At 40.4% G+C, this 19666-nt stretch overlaps 1 protein-coding gene across 3 annotated transcripts in view; it reads right to left on the bottom strand.

Moving 5' to 3' along the window:
• Window positions 1–339: 339 nt before the first annotated feature.
• CRACD (capping protein inhibiting regulator of actin dynamics) overlaps window positions 340–19666 on the bottom strand; it is a 129573-nt gene continuing 110246 nt past the window's right edge. For 2 of the 3 annotated variants that reach the window (XM_071743477.1, XM_071743476.1), the window contains 7 exons: window positions 18965–19132; window positions 15900–15968; window positions 14415–14597; window positions 9261–12834; window positions 6921–7111; window positions 5732–5897; window positions 340–3188 (listed from right to left, as the gene is read on the bottom strand). In XM_071743477.1, coding sequence (XP_071599578.1) covers window positions 3028–3188; window positions 5732–5897; window positions 6921–7111; window positions 9261–12834; window positions 14415–14597; window positions 15900–15968; window positions 18965–19132 — 4512 coding nt within the window. In that variant the 3' untranslated portion in view covers window positions 340–3027. The remainder of the gene's footprint in view (window positions 3189–5731; window positions 5898–6920; window positions 7112–9260; window positions 12835–14414; window positions 14598–15899; window positions 15969–18964; window positions 19133–19666) is intronic. The other variant, XM_071743478.1, reaches the window with a different exon arrangement.

Below are 19666 nucleotides of genomic sequence, written 5' to 3' on the forward strand. Positions count from 1 at the left end.
AAAGAGTAGTAACCTGTGGTCTTGGTAATGTGAATCAAGTATTTGTAGTGACAAGGTACACTTAACTGAGAGCATCTTCCTCATTATGTCTACTAATAGAACCTTAGAAAGTACTGTCCCATTGTCTCTGAGGAGTAATCTACTTGGAATTTTAACATCGTGAATTAAAAAGTGAAGTAGAAGTTGCACTGGATATCTTGCTTCATCACATCTGTTTCTTCCGTTTTATCATTAGCAGAAATGCACAGGCAACACACTTGTAGCTCTGTAAAAAGTTCTACATATAAAGCAAACCTGAACTATATGATCAGCAAAAGGAAACACAGAATACGTAGGTCATTGATTCTATAATTTTGACTAGGTTATAGTTTAATAAGAATTAAAATGACATTAGTATAGTAAACAATTGCACTTTAAAACATTTGAAAAATTAAAAAAGTACACAACAAATACCCCACAATTATACATCTTATAGTTTTTATACATTACTATATGAACATAGAGGTTAATTGTATATAACCTTGTCAGAGAAATGGAATTTTTTGTGTATAAGTTACAAAAAAATTGAGACAATATACTACATAGTGGTTTGTTCATTTCTTAAAACATTTCTGCTGTTAATCGATAGTACTGTTTTGGTTTTACAGATTTACAACACTTTATCAGAAATGGTTGCAACAAAGCTAAAGCAAAGTAACACTTCACTTCATTGGTATTTAGTGCAAATTTTTGTTAACATGAAATGTTGCTGTTGAACATGTACACTTTAGAAATGTTTCCACCAAGTACTGTACATAATACAGTTTCTGTTATTACACTAGATACCTTTATGGTTGAAAAAAACCCCTCTGCTTTGAAGCTTTAGATTAAGACCATCCTTAATGAAAGCTCTATTCTATATGCTATAAATGTATTGTATTGGAAAATTGCATCTTTATGTCATGCACAATAGCACCTAATTTTGCTCTGCTTCTCAGAATACCAGTACCTTTAATTCTTTAATCCTGGTTTACTTCACCTTCTCTGTATTTCTGCCTGTCTCCTTCTCCCCAGAACAACTATAAAGATAGATTTCAGGCAGTTTAGTTCTTGTAATTGCAAAGATACTGCAGGCTTCTAAACTCAAGAAAAACTGTAAATTTAACTGAAGTAGTACTAATTCATGATGCTAGCAGAGAAAAAAAAATTGGGTCAAATTCTTTCTTCAGATAAGCTTGCAAAGATTTGACTTTGAAGGCATTAAGTGTTGTGTTTTTTTCCAACCATTTGAAAGTAGCATTGCCCCATCTCTGTATAAAATGTTTTAAATACTTATATTAAGGGTAGAAAGTTACTGTAGAGATTCTGGTTTTATATATGAAACTGAGCAAAACTGATGGCTTAAGAGACTCAAAAATCCTCAAAGTATCTTCCTGCTGCACAGCTGCTCAATGTAACATGTTCACTCAGTTTGTGCTACTGTAACCCTGATACCAAACCCTTGTTTTCTGTTTGGTGGGAAATAGTGTATTCAGTAATGACTTTTGCTGACAAGCCCTTTTTAACTCTTGGAACAGATATGGCAGGTTTCATTCTGTTTTCTGCATAATTTAAAGTGCTAGTCCTCATGCTGCATACAGCAGTTTGGCTAAAATGCTTCCATAAAACATATATAGTATCAATATATAATTAAACTTCTTCTCATGAAAACAGCTCCCTTTATGATGCTGTAGGCTTAAAGGGTCCTTTGAGCCTTATGGTTACAAGAAGGAAATGTTGCAGTTTGTTAAAGATTTTCTTGTGAAACAAACTCTGGTGTGTTATGTATTAATATACTAGGGTACATTTAACATTTCTGTGGGATGTTAAGGAGAGTAAAATCGTTATTACATTATGGACTTTATCCTTTTTTGTAAGAGGGAGGGGGGGTGAAAGTTTCTGTTTTAGTTACAAGTAGTAATAAAGCGTTCAACTGCAGCAGCAGATACCTGAGATGGAGAAAGTAAACTTCTTCCTGAAGTGTTCTGGCTGTGTTGGTCAAAGTACAGGAAGTTATCTGAACCACCTGAAGTTGCACGTGCAATAAAATCAGGAAGAATGTAGAGTTAAAACTCTTGAGACTCTCACTGACTTACTTACCTTTCAGTTCTCATTTCACTTTGGTTCTGCAACTCCTCTGGGAACTCACTGAGAGTAATTTTACAGCTCCACAAGCACAGGAATAGATTTACTTGATTGAGTTCCAGTCGATTGATCTAAAGTTGTCATCTGCAGTCACCATCCCTGTGCATCTTAAATATGGCCAAGCACAAACAGTGATGCACTTAAATGACTGGAAGAAACACTGACTCCCTAGCTTCTTTCTGGAAGCTTTCTGAGTTTTGTTCAAATAGGTTTTTTTTAAAGTAGGATGAATTTTTTTCTTCTTAGGAGTAAGGAGATTTAGATATCATCTATTAGTCCTATGATGAAAGAAATTACCTCAGCAGGTGGATGGTATATTTCTGCTCATCCTTTGCAGATGAAAAGATTCCTCCAGAAGTTCTTCATTAGGGAAGAAGCTTTCAAATAGCAGGTAGAACTGACAATTTGTACAGTTTAACACTTAAAAAAATTTAGGACTAAGGAGAAGGGAACATGCATCTTGCCTTAATTTTAAACAGTGGAATGTTGAAAAAAATTTCTGAGATCTCCAGTTAAGTGCAGAGATCTAAAATTCCAGAACCAAATACTCAGAGAATATAAGGAGCTTGTGAACTGAAGTTCTGGCCCTTTTTATGATACATGCTAAAATTTACATCCAGTATCTGAGCATTCTTTATTTTTTTAGAGAGTCTGGCTCTGAAATTTTTGCTGTGACCTCATGTAGCTATTTGTCAAAGCAATGGAATATGTGACTTGAGTAGACTTTACAGTGACCTAGAGCAAAATGGTGATCAGTTCAGTTTTCAGTCCTTCGATACATGCATTTTCAGTTTTGTCATGTAAAAAGCTGAATAAATAAAAAGAAAGCAATAATAGTCAGCAATAGAGATGTGATTTTACAGTTTACTTTATGATCTGTGGACAGTCACTCCAGGCTTTTGCTTTCCTCTTGGCTAATGCAAGCCAGGCTGGTTCTGTTGACACAGGGTTAGCATCAGGTGTAGAGAATCTCTTGGCAACCTCCTTTGCCAGTGGGGTTGATGGAACAGAATCTGAAATTTCCACTGTTTTTGAAGGAGTGGGAAGGGGAAGAGATAAGAACAAAACAAAACATTAGTTGAGCTCTGTATTTCATTGCAGGATTCTAGAGTTTCTGCTTTTCTGTGCAGATGTTCTGATCTAACTCCTAGTATTTATTTCCAGCCCTTTTAGTTAAATCTAGCTTTTAATTGTATTTGCAAAATAATCAAATTAGCAGGAGCTGAGTATCCTTTTTCAGAGGTGACTTCAAGCAATGTAACTGACAAAAATAGGGACAAAATTTTCAGAAAACAGAAAACATTTCCAATTTTCCAGTCATCTTTTTTACATAAACTATTTCAATTACAAATGCAATGTAGCATACAATGGGAAATAAAGCTGGCTGGTTTTGGTTTTTTCCTCTTTGGTAATGCAACTGCTGAAGAGGGGTAACCAAACTGTATTCAGTAAGGTTTATACTGAGCCTTCAGATTAGAGCTCTGAGATAAACACACAGCAAGTGGTCCTACAGTTCTCTGGCCTCACTTAACCACTCTTGTAGACTATCCTGAAAAAGCAAAGAACCAGCTTTCGTCCATAGCTGTTTGGCACAAATTCTTTATAATAGTATATTTAAGAAGACAAAGAGCTGCCTCAGCAAGAAGTGTTCAATAAGGAACTGGTTTCTAGCAAGCAGCTTTACAGAGCAGAACTGTAGAAATATATTGTAGAAGTCAGGTGGGATGATTATTCCATTCTGAAACACTGAATGCCCTGAAAGGCAGACTGGGCACAATGAGTCCTATCCGAAACATATGGAGTAACTCTAAAATTGTTAGTTACAGAGTAATTCTTCACTAATCCCCTTTACACATCTTAATTTTTATGAGCCAGAAAGTTTCTTTTGTGTGTAAATGTTCGTAATCTGTCTAAATTTCAGTTACATTTAATTTTCAGGTTTTGAATGTTTTAAAAAGCTTTAAAATTGCATGGCAAATTGTTTATTTTTTTCTTTTTAGTACATCTTTAATAATGTATTTTTAGCTAAAATTGTATTTTAAGTAAATGAACAGCAGTACCAGCTCTTGCTATAGAAAGACACTTTCAAAAAGCTGCTTCTTTTAAAGGTTATGGTAATTTATGCAATTTTAAGGGTTACACTCTCTTATCAGTTCCTGCTGTACAAGACTGATAAGACTTGCTCAAATGCAAGTCTGAAATATACCAGCTTCTTCAGGTTTTAGGTGGTTTTTTCATGGCCTTAGAGGAGGACTCATAACACTTTTGTTTTAATCATGTTCTAGCTTGGTCTTATGCCTTAAATGCTCTCCTAATTATGGGAAACCCGAATCAGTGTCATCATCCATAATAAATGAATACTTGCATATGGTATATTTGAACAGTTGGCTCCCTGGCTCCAAATGTAGCCAATGGGTTGGGTTGGAAGGGACCTTTAAAGATCAACTAGACCAACCCAAGAGGTGGCAAGTAAAGTTCTCTGGGATATCTGTGTGCACATGCAGTGCCTGAAAATACTGACTATAGGCAGTCATTGGGAGCAGTCAGTGGTGTAGGAATAGCACTGTTTTAGCCTCTATTATTACACATCAGATAAATTAATTACCACATTGCTTTCAGGAGTTACATTTCATTATTCTTGGCTTGGATTGATACTGAATAGATTTGGCTGATACGAGGATTCATTCTAAGAAGCCTGCACTCTTTAGTGTGCAATTTGTAAAATTCTTCAACACCTGTACTCTTCTGCAAAACACTTTGCCTAGGACTAATATTGTCTAGATAAATATACATACAGCAAATCTCTATTTTAACAGTTACCTTACACCATCCCAAATATTATGCCCCTTGGGGAAGTATTTTTTTTTATTGTGCCTGCCTTTTGAATATGCAATTGTTTCATCTTAACTGAAGTGGCAGATATAGTAATAGGTTCTGGTTCCAACCTTCCATGCCAAATACTTGAATAGGAGGTAGAAGTCCTAAATTCCAAGTGAAAGCCTACCTTCAATTGATGATTTTTTTTTTTTTTTTTTCATTTTTAAATTAAATGAGACTACTCATTCCAAATATTTGGGGGTGAGTATTTCTCCTTGGCAGACTGGGAGGTGTGGGAACACAATATTCTTCCTTTTCTACAGAAATACACATTGTAGAAGTTAAATATCATTCCCCCCCCTCTGTACTACCCCCAGCCTAAAGGCAAAACAGTACTGCAATTGCAATTTACAGTAAATCAAATCCTTCTAATGTGCATTAGTCATGTTCCAAGAATACTATTGGATTTGGCTTGGGAGGACAAGCTAATTTTTTTTTTTAAAGTTGAACTGGGGCATTTCTAAGCAAACACAGTAGCGAAACTTTAAAAACCTGTTAAAATTGTACATCCCATGTAATGGCCAGCACATGAGACTGGGATAAATGTGTTGCTCCTTGCTAAAAGAAAATGCATTTCTAATTCTAAGGGTAGTATAGGAGAAAAAAAATAATTCCTTCACTTTGTCAAAAACATGCAATACCACTTCTGAAGTTCATTGTTCCTACAGTAAATCCGAATCTCTCACAGTACCTGTCACAGAAGTTGGAAGGCTGTTCGATTTCTTTAGCTGCTCCCTTCTTTCTAGTCTTGACACAGCAGTCTCAATTTTCTTCTCCCCTTCCTGAGTTGTTGATTTCTGCAGTGTGCTTGTTTTGCTATTGTTGCTTTTATTGTCTGACTGATTACTTGCAGCAGCCTAGAACAGAGAAGGAAAACTGCTAAATCAGAAACAGTCTGTCATATACTGGCTACAATTAAGAAATGTCACACTCGATGCTTTCATTCATCACCTGTCCTTTCTTTAACCTTCCCTTTCAGCAAAAACTAAAAACATGCTGATACTTCTAGAAGTAAGTTATTAAAGACTTTAAATAAAATCCCACAAAGTTAAATTTGTCATGTTGACATTTCAGTCAAAATATTGAACAGTTTGAGCCAAGCCCTACCCTGTTAAATACAGCCCCGAAACTGAGTGCATCTGTGGGCAACTTCACACCCACTACTGTTTCCTGCTGCCAGTTATTTATGGCTGTAATTATGGATGTGTCCATCAGAAATTTAGGTCTCATAGCAAACAAAAATATACTTAGTTATCCACATAATCTCACTTTTCACCATCTGTGGTATCTATATACAGCATCATTGCTTGTATAGCATCACTTTGTACTGTAAGTAGAAGTGGTTTTCTTACTAATAAAAAACCATGGATAGTAAATAGCTATTTAGAGAACAGGAAATAAGTGATCTTTGAATTCAGTTCCTGCTTTAGGCATTTGAGTTTTTCACATGACAGTTTATTTCTTTAATTCGTCTACATTTTATCCAAATATACCATGTTAGGACAAATTCAAATTTATTCACCTATATATTAGTATTCCAGCTGCTACCTTCTAAAGCTTTCAAAGAACCATGTTGCACACAGTTTTTCTGTTCCATCAAACCATGCTGTGGCTGTGCTGATGTCTGCCATTAACTACCACCTCATAGATGGGCGTCAGAGTTTACACTAAAATTGTCACACAGTATTTTCTCCTGGAGGTCTCAGTTTTGCAAAGGTAAACTCCAGACTTTCAGACTCACTGTCATTTTAACTTTTATGAAATCTTACAAACCAAACACTAAAAAAGAAAAAAAAATCCCTTTCATATTACAAAACCAGCTAACAGTGATAATTCTGGTATCAGTATTTCTAATGGTCAGGTTTCTAAATATTGCTTACCATTTCTCTAGCCAGCTTCTCTGCTTGCTTTGCCTCTCTGGCTTGTCTCCTCTCTTCCCTCGTAGCTTGCTGCTCACGAAATCCTTTTTGCTTTTGCAGTGCTAATGTAATCCAAAGTGGTTGTGAAGTTTCAACTTTTTCCATCAATTTAGAGCCATCTAAAGAGTGTCTACTCTGGAGGACTGGTTTTTCTGAAAAAAATGTGAAAAGAATCAGTTAAGTAGTGCACATCCTTTGCCTCAAGCAAGGACAACTTCTCTACCTTGTGAAAATTCTGGACTCAAGCCTGCTGAATGCCATGCCATTCACAGACCTTCCTGGACTGTACATCAAATCCTGAAACAGCTTTGATGCCTCAAGAACAAGACCTAATTCCATATACTCATACAGCTGTCCATTTTTACCCTTTTTTGTTAAAAAGCCTATCCCAGAATCTTAGAGCTATAACTACAGGTACCTGAGATATTTCAGTTAAAATGATATTCAGGCACTGATAGTTTATACCTCTGACTAAAAGGATCCAGCTACTATCCATTGAACTTCCCTGATTTTTCAGCTGTACTTAAGAGAAGCAAAATTCAGCCAAATAAAGAGCACTGAAATTATGCCCTCCCATAAATGCAGCCCCTCCCATAAAAGACATTGGTGGTTTGTGGGATTTTTAAAAATCATCATTTGAACATTTGGCTTTCTGTACCCTGCATGAAATTGGGGTTAGCACCCAGTAGAGAGCTGTGGGGGGTGGTGGGGAGCAGCAATGGGGTGCAGAGGTGCTCCTGTGGAAATCAGAGAGTGCAGACACCTCCCCAGTGGCCCAGACCCTGCTTTCCCAGGGTAGCAGCTCTGTCTCTGTTGAGTTTCTGTAAATCCTCCTTTTAAAATGGAAGTGAAATGAAAAAGTGTAAAGAATTGTAAAAACTGAGAAACAGTTCCACTGAGATACGGTTTTGGAAGTGTCTTGATGCTTGCAAAATTCAAGAATGGGAAAACCTGGCATTTCACAGAATCACAGAATTATCAGAGTTGAAAGGAACCTCTACACATCATCAAGTCCAACTCTCCCACCAGAGCAGGATCTCCCAGAGCACATTGCCCAGGACTGCATCCAGGCAGTCTTTGAATATCTCCACAGAAGAGGACTCCACAGCCTCCCTGGACAGCCTGTTCAGTGCCCTCTCAACCTGATAGTAAAGAAGTTTTTTTCTTATGTTTAAATGGAACTCTCTATGTTCCAGCTTGTGCCTGTCGGCCTTTGAGAAGAGTCTGGCTCCATCTACCTTGCACCCACCCTTCAGATTCTTGTAGACATTAATTAAGGTCTTCCCCCAGCCTTCCCTTCTCCAGCCTAAAGAATCCCAGCTCTCTCAGCCTTTCCTCATAAGAGAAATGCTCCAATCCCCCAGTCATCTTCATGAGCCTCCACTGGACCCTCCAGCAATTCCCTGTCTCTCTTGAGCTGGGGAGCCCAGAACTGGATGCAGGATTCCAGCTGTGGCCTCACCAGGAATGCCCTCCTTAAACCTTCTGGCCACACTCTTCCTTATGCAGCCCAGGATTCCATTGGCCTTCCTGGCAGCAAGGGCACACAGCTGGCTCATGGATAACTTACTATCTAGCAGAATCCCCAGATCCTTCTCCTCTGAACTGCTTTCCAGCAGGTCCACCCTTAACCTGCCTTGGTGCTTGGTGTTCTTCCTCCCCATCTAATTTCTCAATTAAATGCTGGATGTCTTGCTCTCTTAAGGGTCATTAGGCTGAAAGGGTAGTTTCCACGCTTGCACAGAACACTATTTCAGGACACAAGGACTTTCAACCCTTCTCTGAAAGAGCCACTATGGCTACTGTAGCTGTTTCTGTCACTAAAGAGCACCCCTGGAATGCAGACTCCTGTGCTCAGCTGTATTGGGTTAGATAAAGAATTTGCCCAGGGTAGGTACTACAAGGGGACCCAGATCTTAATGTTTTTTTAAGCTAGATGATATTCCCCTAAAACAACATAATGTAAATTATAAAAATTACTTCTCCTACTCTGATGACACCACTACGCATGGAACACTGAGTTCATCATCCAACTAAGTAGGTAATATCTCTGCCAAGGAAAACACACACACATTTCTGTTACCTCCTCAAAATTGATTGCCATGGTCACACTGATTCTGAATTAAATTCTGGGCATGGGAAGTCCCATTCACTGAGATAACCCTAAGCAAAGTAGTGGTACTCCATAAATTACATGCCAGGTAAAAATTATAGCTTGAGACCAAATGTCTTCCTCTGGATCTCCAGTATCTCATCTTGGGAATGCATGCAATAGCTAAATGACCTTCAAAAAATACATACCTTTCTTCAAAGGCTCAGGCTTTTTCTCATTCTTTTCTCTCCATGGAATACTTAAAGATGGGAAAAAGGACTTCTTTTCTCTGATTTCTTCCTCTTCATTTTTGTACTCATTGGATGGTGGGGGGTGCACTGCATTTGCTGTGTCTTCTTTTTTCCAGCCACCATCTGATTCAGCTTTCACCAACCTTTGCCCCGGGGCATCAGCTAGGTTTGATCTGTTCATTTTAGAGAGAGGAGATGATGGTGGTGTCTGGCTGGTGGGCTTTGGAGCTAATGCAGGTTTCTGTGGGGCCAGTGACTTGATTGCAGGGGGTAAAGCACTCTGACCAGTGGCTGGTAGGACCACTGGTGAACCCACTGGTTGTGAAGCCTCCAGCACATTAACTGGAGAGTCTTTTGAGTCTTTTAACTTATCAGGGACATTCACCCTCCCCATGCCAGGGGAAGTACTCTCTTGTGGAGCAAAAACAGTGGACTCATTCTCACCTTCTGCTGTACCTAAGGGGTCAGGCACACCATCAAAACTATCTCCTGCACTGTATCTTTTCTTTTTCTTTTGCTCTGCCTGTTGATCATAATGGAAACGTAAGGAGTAGTTTGTCCTTCGTAACTTTATCCCAAAAGGAGAAACGTTTTCTTCTCCATTTGGAGCTGGTTTATCTGGGGTTTTTGTGCCGTTATTCTGCTGATTTTCCACAGCACTGGGAAGTTCTGCCTGGGGTAATTCTTTGCCCGGAGAATGAGGAAAACTTGGAACAAGGAAAGAAGGAAGATCTTTTGCATATTTACAGCCTTCTGTGTTGTCTGCCATTTCACTCTGGGTTTCCATTTTCTCCTTAGCCTTTTCAGCTACATTATCCTTTAGAGTGGGAGCCACATCCTCCTTAGAATCAGTGGATGAGCCAGTGATTCTGTTCGTAGCCACCGTTTCACTGCCTTTTGCTGCACTGACATTCTCAGCATCTGAATTGGCTTTGGAAGCCTCTGAAAATTTTTGCCATGCTGGCGTTATAGAAAACTTCGCATTTGCAGACAGGGTTTTCCTCAAGTTGCCATGGGAACCTCCCCGTCCTCGGGGTGTCCAGTCATCACTGTGTCTGCAGACACTTACCCTCTCGTTGTATTTGCCATTTTCTGCGCTCTTCAGGATCCTGGAGCGGATGGAGGCCCACTCAGCAAGCACAGCCTGGTTGTTCAGTGTTTCTTGTGCATATTTCATCTTACTGTTGCTGGGTTTGGGATCCTGTTTCTTTTTCTGGGCCTTCTCTGGTGAAGGAATATCCATGGTTTTTTTCTCATCTGTTAAGCCAAGTAACGACTTACAAGCCGTGTCCTTTATTTGGTTCAGGTTAACAGCTGTGCCACACAGCTGTGCTCCAGTGACCAAAATAGCTGTGTGGGGTACACACACAGATGATGGGAGTGTATGTGAGCCCTTGCTGGAAGCCTGCATCCTGTAGTCTTTGGTGGATGGAGAAGAAAGTCCTGCTCCTTTCACAGGCATGACTGGACTCAGATTTACCTTCTGAAATATGATCTGTTTATCTCCAGAAGACACTTGAAACGTGAAGGGTCTGGATGTGGTCTGTCTTTCATCTACCTCTTGCCACCTAAGTTCTTCTCCTATTCTCTTTTGCTCCTGAGCCTCAACTTCTCTCTTCAGTTTCTGGGCTAGGACTTCTTCTGGTGTTTTATTTCCTTTTTCTGGCTGCTTGAGGTTTGGGGATTTTGATCCTTCTTGAAGATTCTCCTCTACCGGATGCCGATCAGCCCCTCCAGAATGCAACTGATCCTCGTCCTGTTGCTGTTCCAAGAATTTTTTTGGTTGGGTTTGCTGAAGATTTTGTCCTTCTGTATTTACTTCCTTCTCTTCCAGCTTATTCCATTCTTGTTCATTTTGTTCCTTTTGCTGCTTCAGTTCATCTTGGAGTACAGCATCTGTACTTACCATGTGCATTTGTTTTGTGAGCTTGCGTTTTCTCTGCTCTTCCAGTTTATTTTTCTTATCCATTACTTGGTGGGGTTGATCATTCTCTATCTTCTCTCCTTTTTCCTTTAAATGCGGCTTTTGTTCCTCCTGTTTCTTTTGCTGCTTGAGGCTCTCAGCTTCTTTCTCCAGCTTAATTTTTATTTCAGCTCCTTGAAGCTGTTCCTCTTCTAGCTCTTGTCTCTGATTTTCTTCCTTATTTTGTTCCTTGAGTTCTTTTTGTTCCTTCAGCCAATTTTCTTCTTCTTCCTCTTGATACTGTTTTTCAATCTCATGTTGCCCTAATTCTTTCTGCTGTTGCCTCTTGTGCTCCTCCAGCTCTTGTCTCTGTTTCTCCTCCAGCTTCCTGCGCCTCTGCTCTTCCCATTCCTGATGCTTCTGTTCCTCCAACTTCTGATGTCTTTGCTCCTCCTGTTCCTGGTGCTTCTGCTCCTCCAGCTCTTTTCTCTGTTGTTCTACCCATTCCTGGTGTTTCTGCTCCTCCAGCTTTTGTCTCTGTTCCTCCTCCCATTCCCGGTGCCTCTGCACCTCCAGCTCTTGTCTCTTCTGCTCCTCCTGTTCTTGGCGCTTCTGCTCCTCCAGCTCTTGTCTCTGTTGTTCTACCCATTCCTTGTGTTTCTGATCCTCCAGCTCTTGTCTCTGTTGTTCTACCCATTCCTTATGTTTCTGATCCTCCAGCTCTTGTCTCTGTTGTTCTACCCATTCCTGGCGTTTCTGCACCTCCAGCTCTCGTCTCTTCTGCTCCTCCTGTTCTTGGTGCTTCTGCTCCTCAAGCTCTTGTCTCTGTTGTTCTACCCATTCCTGGTGTTTCTGATCCTCCAGCTCCTGTCTCTGTTGCTCCTCCCATTCCTGGTGTTTCTGCTCCTCCAGTTCTTGTCTCTGTTGCTTCTGCCATTCCCACTGCCTCTGCTCCTCCAGATCTTGTCTCTGTTGCTTCTGCCATTCCCACTGCCTCTGCTCCTCCAGATCTTGCCTCTGTTGCTCCTTCTGTTTCTGGTGCCTCTGCTCCTCCAGTTCTTGTCTCTTCTGCTCCTCCTGTTTCTGATTTCTCTGCTTCTCCAGCTCTTGTCTCTGTTGCTCCTCCCATTCCTGGTGCTTCTGCTCCTCCAGCTCTTGTCCATGTTGCTCCTCCAACTCCTTCTCCCTCTGCTTCTCCAGTTCCTGGTGCCTCTGCGTCTCCAGCTCTTGTCTCTTTCCATCCTGGAGCAGTCTTCTCTCCTCTTTATGGCATGTTTGCTCTTCTGTTTCCGAAGCTGTCTCTCCTTCAAGGACATACTGCTTCCTCTCATCTTCACAATGCCTTCTTTCCTGCTCTTTCTTCATCTGCTCAAGCTCTTGGCACCTTTGTTCTTCCATTTCTCTTTGTTCTTCCATTTCTACAATCTGCCTAATCCTTTCAGCCTCTAAGATCCCCCAGTGATCTTCAATTCTTTTCTCCTCTGCCAGCTCAATCTGTTTCTGCTCATCTCTGTTTTGGATTAGCTTGTCTGCTATGATGTGTCCATTATAGCCTGGGTATCTGTCTCCATACAGCTCAGGTTCTAAGTCTTCTGGCTCAAATTCTGTTATTGTTAAACTCTGTGATCCCTAAAATTAGGAGAAAAGTTTGGAGTTACTGAATACTGGCTATTGACTTGTTATTCTTTACAGACAAAAATCCACTGCAAATGAGAATTACTCCTTTTTTTTTTTTTTTTTTTAAACAATGATTTTGATCCAGAGCCAACACATGCACCCCAATTTATGGATCACACCATCATAGGTCCCATGCCTCTCACCTATTTCATTGGTAGCCTTTCAAAAAAAGAAAACATCCTAACAGTAACAAGAGTATAATGCTAAATACTGAATCAACCTTTGGCATACATGAGCTAATCCAGATTGAGACCTGCCATTTCAAACTTACAGAAGCCCAAGGAATATAGCACAAGTTTCATATGCCTGTTCTACTACATAGAACACCATCCTTTAAGCCTGAAATAATTAGTGCCTGCTTAAGGGCATTATTTTGCCAGTTCTTTCATGGCAAATCTGGTTGTTACTTGCAGGGACAGAAGCTATTGCCTGAAGAAAAGAGATAAGCAATGCTGGGCAGGAAAGAACACTGCTCAGGAAAAGGCAATTTGGTTGCTTTTCACAGATCCTGAGCCAGAATATCTTCTTCATTAGCTGTGTCAAGACTCCAGTTGTATTGCAGGAACCATGGGAACATGCATGGACCTACATGAACCTACAGCTCCCCAGCAACACTCTGCTCTACTGAGGCATTTGCTCACGTCTGCCTGCTTCCCTGGGCCTGCCCCACAACCCTGCCATGGGGGGCGATACCCACAATAAACTGAATGCAGTTTCCATGAGGAAAACAGCTCAGCTAATGCCCTGTCTAGCTGTCATTTGCTGAGTCACCATTTGGCTTCAGTTAAACATTCTGTATCAGCAAGAGTTTTGCATTTAATTTCTTCAGCTGCAAGAGTGATACATGCAAGCACAATGGTGTGGTACTAAGGACAGTGGCTTCTCCTGAACCCTGAATTATCTGAACTGTCTTGTCCCACTTACTGGTGAGATGTCAGGGTAAAAAACAAAATAGCCATGCAGTAAGTGCACAAAGCAGGGATTTGATAATTCACTCTAGCTGCTGCAAGAGCTACATTACTTTGGTATTATTCTTTCTTACAAGATAATGATAAGACTGTCAGGAGCCATGCCAGTTTTAGAAAATCTACTTTGTCCCTATTCAAATTTTGCACTATATTATTGCCTGTACCAGAGCTGCATTAACTGTGGCAGATATCCTTCAGTCCTTTATGACCTGATTTTTTTACTAGAAAAACTAGAATCAGAAAGCTCTCCCAGTGTAAAATCCTAGTGAAGGTACCTCAGCTGCAAGTTATTTTTGTCTCAACTTGCTGTATTAAAACTTCTATGCATCTTCTCTCCAGCAAGGGTTTAATCTTTAGGTCTCTGTCTTGTTTTCAAGACAAAATAAGTGTCCATTTTGTTTTGCCTTAGAGACACAAGGTTTGTTGATGAAGCTTTTAATAGCTCTCTCTACCACTGTTAATCACATCTTAAGACAGTTCTCTGTCTATAGGTGCACTTATGGTTATTTTGCACCCAGCTTCAAAAGCAACCCCCCTCCCACTGCTTGACCAGTGAATCAGTACCTTTGTTAATCTCTTGTGCTTTCTGGACATCCTCTGTTTTTTTGGCTTCACTGCCAGCTTGTGTTTAGCAGCACTGTTGTCTAGACGAGCAACAGCCTGGGGAACTGAATCCAAATTGATTGTTTCAATTGTGCCAGAACAAGAAAATTGTCTTTTTGGTCGAGATGATTTGACTGGAGGGACCTGGTTGTATCAAAAACATGAGAAGCTGTTATGAAGCTATTAATTTCATTTAAGTAAGTAAATAAATAAATACAGACAGACAGACATACTATACACACACACATACAAAAGAAAAAGCTTTTGTAGTTTTGAATTCAAGTAAGTTATTAGCAGAAAATATTTCAAACCCTGTTTATTTCTGTAATATAAACCTGTAATATTTTCTTGTTTACAGTACTACACATTTTTATACTTTTTACTTAAAATATAGTTAGACTATTCTAACAATATTTTTCATAGTTTAGCTCCATGCAGAAATTGTTTGGTATCGGAAACATGGAGACAGTTTGAAGCAACATCAAACACAGGGATATTTTAAAGTTTGCTTACTGTGGAAAAAAAATCTACATCTTTAAATAATTTAGATTATACACTTTAGGCAAGAGTAAGTCAGATAGATTGACTTATCTAGGTATTATAATAGAACAGCTACAGAGCTGTACTATCTGCATGGGAGATGGCTACAGTTTTGGATCTCAGACTGGCAGAGTGACTACAGAAAACCTTCCCTCCACAGTCAATGTGGAGTTGTCCAAGCTGGCACTAAAGAACAGCAAAAAATAAAATAAGAAATACTGGCTTTGACTGGTGCTTTTTTCTTTTGCCCTTCAAACATTTGGGTTCAGAAGGTGCAAATATAAAGTGATTTAGTGAGACTTCTCTCATGAATAAATAGAGTGGAACTGCATTATGTCTAGACGTTCAAGAGTGAGCCTGTAATCAATCTGTCCCATAAGTCACCAAGCTGTCATCCTGAGACCGGTATTTGGCACAATTCAAGTGGAAAAAAAAGATAGGGGAAAAAAAAGAAAGACAGGGGAAAACATCTTCAGTAAAGAAAGAAAATCACATACATTGTTTTCAAGACAGCTCTGTAATCTTCTGAGGTTAAACATATGCTAATTAGGGAACCAATTACTTAAAAGCTGATGGAATGTTTTGCATACACTTATTGAATTACATGTAGGCATAATTAAGTAGTAGAAATACTTATGAAAAGCATAGCTCTGTGATTAATACATCAAATGCAGGAATGCTGCAAAACTGGCAGGGACTGAGTTCTGCTGTTTCCTGCAATCAGCTCTTACAGATTTCTCAGTCTTAGTTATTGCTTTTTTACCAGCCCCACAACAGTGTAACATTCACAAAATCTTGGACAGTTGTGAAAGAATTAAATGTGCATTAAAGAAAAAACTGTCAGGCTTCTGATGACTAAAATCAGACAGTAACTCAGTTCAAAGCAAGTGTAAAAAGTGTTGTTACCTTTTCTTCCAGTTCATATCCTGTTCCAGGCAAAGTCATTGTTCTCCACATATCTGGAGTTTTGGTGGACTAGAAAACAAAGATTATTACCACCGCTAGATTCTAAAATTTAAAACATCTGAAAAATATTGTTTAAAGGACTTGTGAATTCATGTATGTTAGAGTAGAATTTTTACCCTTTCCTGTCACTACAGGACTAATGGATAAATTTAGAAACAATTCTTGTTTCTAAATGCTGCAAATTTCTTTTGTTGCTCCTTGAATCACTGCTGCCTTCACAGAAGCAGCTGCTGCTGTAAGACACTACAACAGGCAAACCACTCCTTAGCAAGGTAACCAGGTCCCAAATCAAAAGGAAGAGCTTTGTAGGATTTCAATTAGCTCTTAAGAATTTTATTTGCTCCTGACCTACACCCAAGGAAAAAATATGGGAATGTGATCAAACATTAGCTGTGCTGTGAAGAGCTTCCAGTCCAGGTTCTTGGCAACTCCACTTCTTACAAAGCAAACTGGATCCCCAAGAACCAGTGGAGCCACGGGGACTCCTTGGCTACCATCCCTCTCAAGCCATCTCACAGGAGGGGATTTTTAAGGGGCAGGGGTCGAGGCAGAAATATCATGGCCAGAAATAGTGCTTTTAATCCTTATATGACAGTATTAATTCATAACCTAATGAATGCTGGGATCCCGTTACACCCATTACACATGACTGTTAGCATCTACACCTTGAATACTGTGTTCAGTTTTGGGCTCCTCACTGCAAGAGTGAATTGAGTTGCTAGAGTGTGTTCAGAAAAGAGTAATGAAGCTGTTGAGGAGTCTGGAGCACAAGTCTTACAAGGAGATGCTGAGGGAATTGGGATCATTTAGTCTAGTGAAGAGGAGCCTGAGAGGAGACCTTATTGCTCTCTCCAACTACCTGAAACAAGGTTGTAGTGAGGTGGGAATTGGTCTCTTCTCCCATATAATTGGTGATAGGACTAGAGGAAAGTTGCATCAGGAAAGATTCGGATTGGATATTAGGAAAAAATTTTTTAAGAATTTTAAGAATTAAATTTTTTTTCAGAAAGAGGGGTCAGGCATTGGAACAGGCTGACCAGGGAAGTGGTGGGAGTCACCGTTTCTATAGGTGTTCAAAAAATACGTGGATATAGCACTTTACGACATGGCTTTGTTAGTTGGTGGTGTTGGGTTGATGGTTGGACTTGATCTTAAGCGGCTTCTTCCAACCTTAATGATTCTATGACTCTACAAAGCCTAAAAAAAGCAGTTTTACAAGTACAGGTTAAATAAAAGCCAGAACTCTTGCCATTAATCCAAGTTACTCATCATGAAAAATCAGAAGGCACAAAGCAACACAGGAAATCTGTTTGGAGGAGAGCAGCACTACGTGGTCCTGGCCACTAAGTCCTGATAGAGGCCCAGGATCTATGCAGATAATCACACAGAGGAGGCCAAGAGCAGAAAAGGAGCAGACAGCAGGCAGGCTGCTGTGCAGCAGAAATCTCTGACTGAGCAGGTAGTGAGTAGGGCAAGGTAAGAAGGAAGTACTGAGTGCTTTGGCTGACCCTATGCATGTAGCATTGGTTTGTTGGCATCTGCAGTCTCCTCTGAGTGGATTGCTTCTTCAATATTTATGAAAAGAATTATGCAAAGGGGCATTCATTTTGTTGTCAAAACATAATATTTAAGAGTAGCTGGTGAAGACTGTGTCTCTCTTTCCTTATTACACAAAGATACTCCAGTATTTTTTTAATGCGAGAATTATTCTTTTCTTCAAGCTGGAAGTCACTAGGTGACATTCAGGTCTCTTGCAGGACCTAGCAAGAAGGCTGTCTGCAGAGAATGTGTGTTGGTATCAAACAGAGGAACAGGGAAGATAGACAAAACCTGTCCACAATCCCACTGCACTCTGTGCACACAGGGTACTCTTGATTCACCTTAACTAGTTGCTTCAAAACGTAGTATTTGTGCAGCAAAATAACTATGCCTTACTTTGGCTTCATTTTTATCCTCCCAAATTGCAGAGGGAGGGGCGTGAGCCTGCAGGTCCTACCCAAATTCTTGGCTCCATGACAGATCCAACCACAGCCACAAAGGAAGTGGTCACTGAGGAGCTACCTCACCCCTTGAAGACTGATGAGGAATTTGGGCCACCTCAGCCATAAATTTTCCTTCTGTGTGTTTGGATGAATATAGGCATGAGCCTCAGAGGACACTCACTGCCTTCACCATCCCCACAGCTGGCACTACCAGTAGTGAACATGAGCAGAGGCTCCTGGCCCTGTGTCCCTCCAGGAGCTTAAGGGCTGCATGCTGGTTCGTTCCTTGCCCAAGGGCTCCCAGGCATGAAGCCTTCTCTGGGCAGGGAAGGGTGTCCTTCTGCCCCCTGCATTCTCTTCGGCCATTACAGTGACACAGAGAACCAGTCTTACCTTGGACCATTTCCAGAAAGCTTTTGTCACTGACTGTATTATTTCTTTGCTGTCTGAACAAGACCTTTCTGGACACCTGAGTGTCCACAGTTTCTGGTATAGAAAATGTCATTAATAATTTGAATAATTGTTGCAGTCATATCAAATGTTTGGTATAATTCTCAAAATGTTTCTACCCCTTCCTTGTCTTCCGCTCTTGTCCATGAGAAATACGGATATCTACTCCAACACCTAGGATTTTAGGGATTTAGGCTCCGGTCCCCTGTCCTTTTTTGAATTAATTTTTCTTTTTTTTGACATTTGATGCTGTGCACAACGTTCCATGCTGGGAAGTCCATATTTCAAGGCATTTTCTGTAAGAGAAAAATTTCCTGTCTTCTAACTACACTGCCAGTGACGTCTGTTTTGCTGGAAGTTTAGAGCAGCCGTTCAGACCGGTAATTCTGCGGGACCCAGCTCCGGATGCCAAGAGCACACACTTCTCACCAGTGCAAGAAGAACAAGCACACCCACACGAAACAGCCCGCTGAGCTTAGCTGTGCTTCCCTGGAGACATCTGCTATGTCATGGTCAACTTCACTGCTTTAGTACCACTAGAATGCCACAAGGACATTTCTTTCAAGTGCTTACTTTATTACCGCCATCTGAGAGCACTGTGTCCTGTGGCTGAGTCTCAATCTCCATGGGGCTGCTGAGCAACACATCCTCTTCTATACCAGTGTTTGCTTCCCCCATTGTCCTCGCAGAAATTGTCATTTGTGGAGGCTGCCCAAATTTTATATTCTTGCCCAACTGTTGCTGAAAAACATGAAAAAAAAAGAGGAGGGAAGAGGAGAGGGTGAGGGTGAAGGTGAGGGAGAGGGAGAGGGAGAGGGAGAGGGAGAGGACAGGACAGGACAGGACAGGACAGGACAGGACAGGACAGGACAGGAGAGAAAAGAGAGAACAGAAAAGAGAGAAAAGAGAGAAAAGAAGAGAAGAGAAGAGAAGAGAAGAGAAGAGAAGAGAAGAGAAGAGAAGAGAAGAGAAGAGAAGAGAAGAAAAGAGAAGAGAAGAGAAGAGAAGAGAAGAGAAGAGAAGTATTTATATTATGAGCAAAACAAGTCAAGTCTTGAACATTCCCCTTCTCCATGTGAAAGCTGCACAGAAGCACACCTGGAAACTTCTGACCCTGGACAAAAAAAACAAACCCAAACCAAAAAACTTCAGGCTCAACATTGCTGCAACATGCTGCCCATCCCTCTCCTCCCTGCAAAGTGACCAAAGTCAGAAATTTATTGCATGACTTCTGATTTTCAGTGATCAACTTGAGTTCTAGTCAGTGTTGTCAAT

This window comes from Heliangelus exortis, chromosome 4 (genome assembly GCF_036169615.1).
Source record: "Heliangelus exortis chromosome 4, bHelExo1.hap1, whole genome shotgun sequence".
NCBI lineage: Eukaryota > Metazoa > Chordata > Aves > Apodiformes > Trochilidae > Heliangelus > Heliangelus exortis.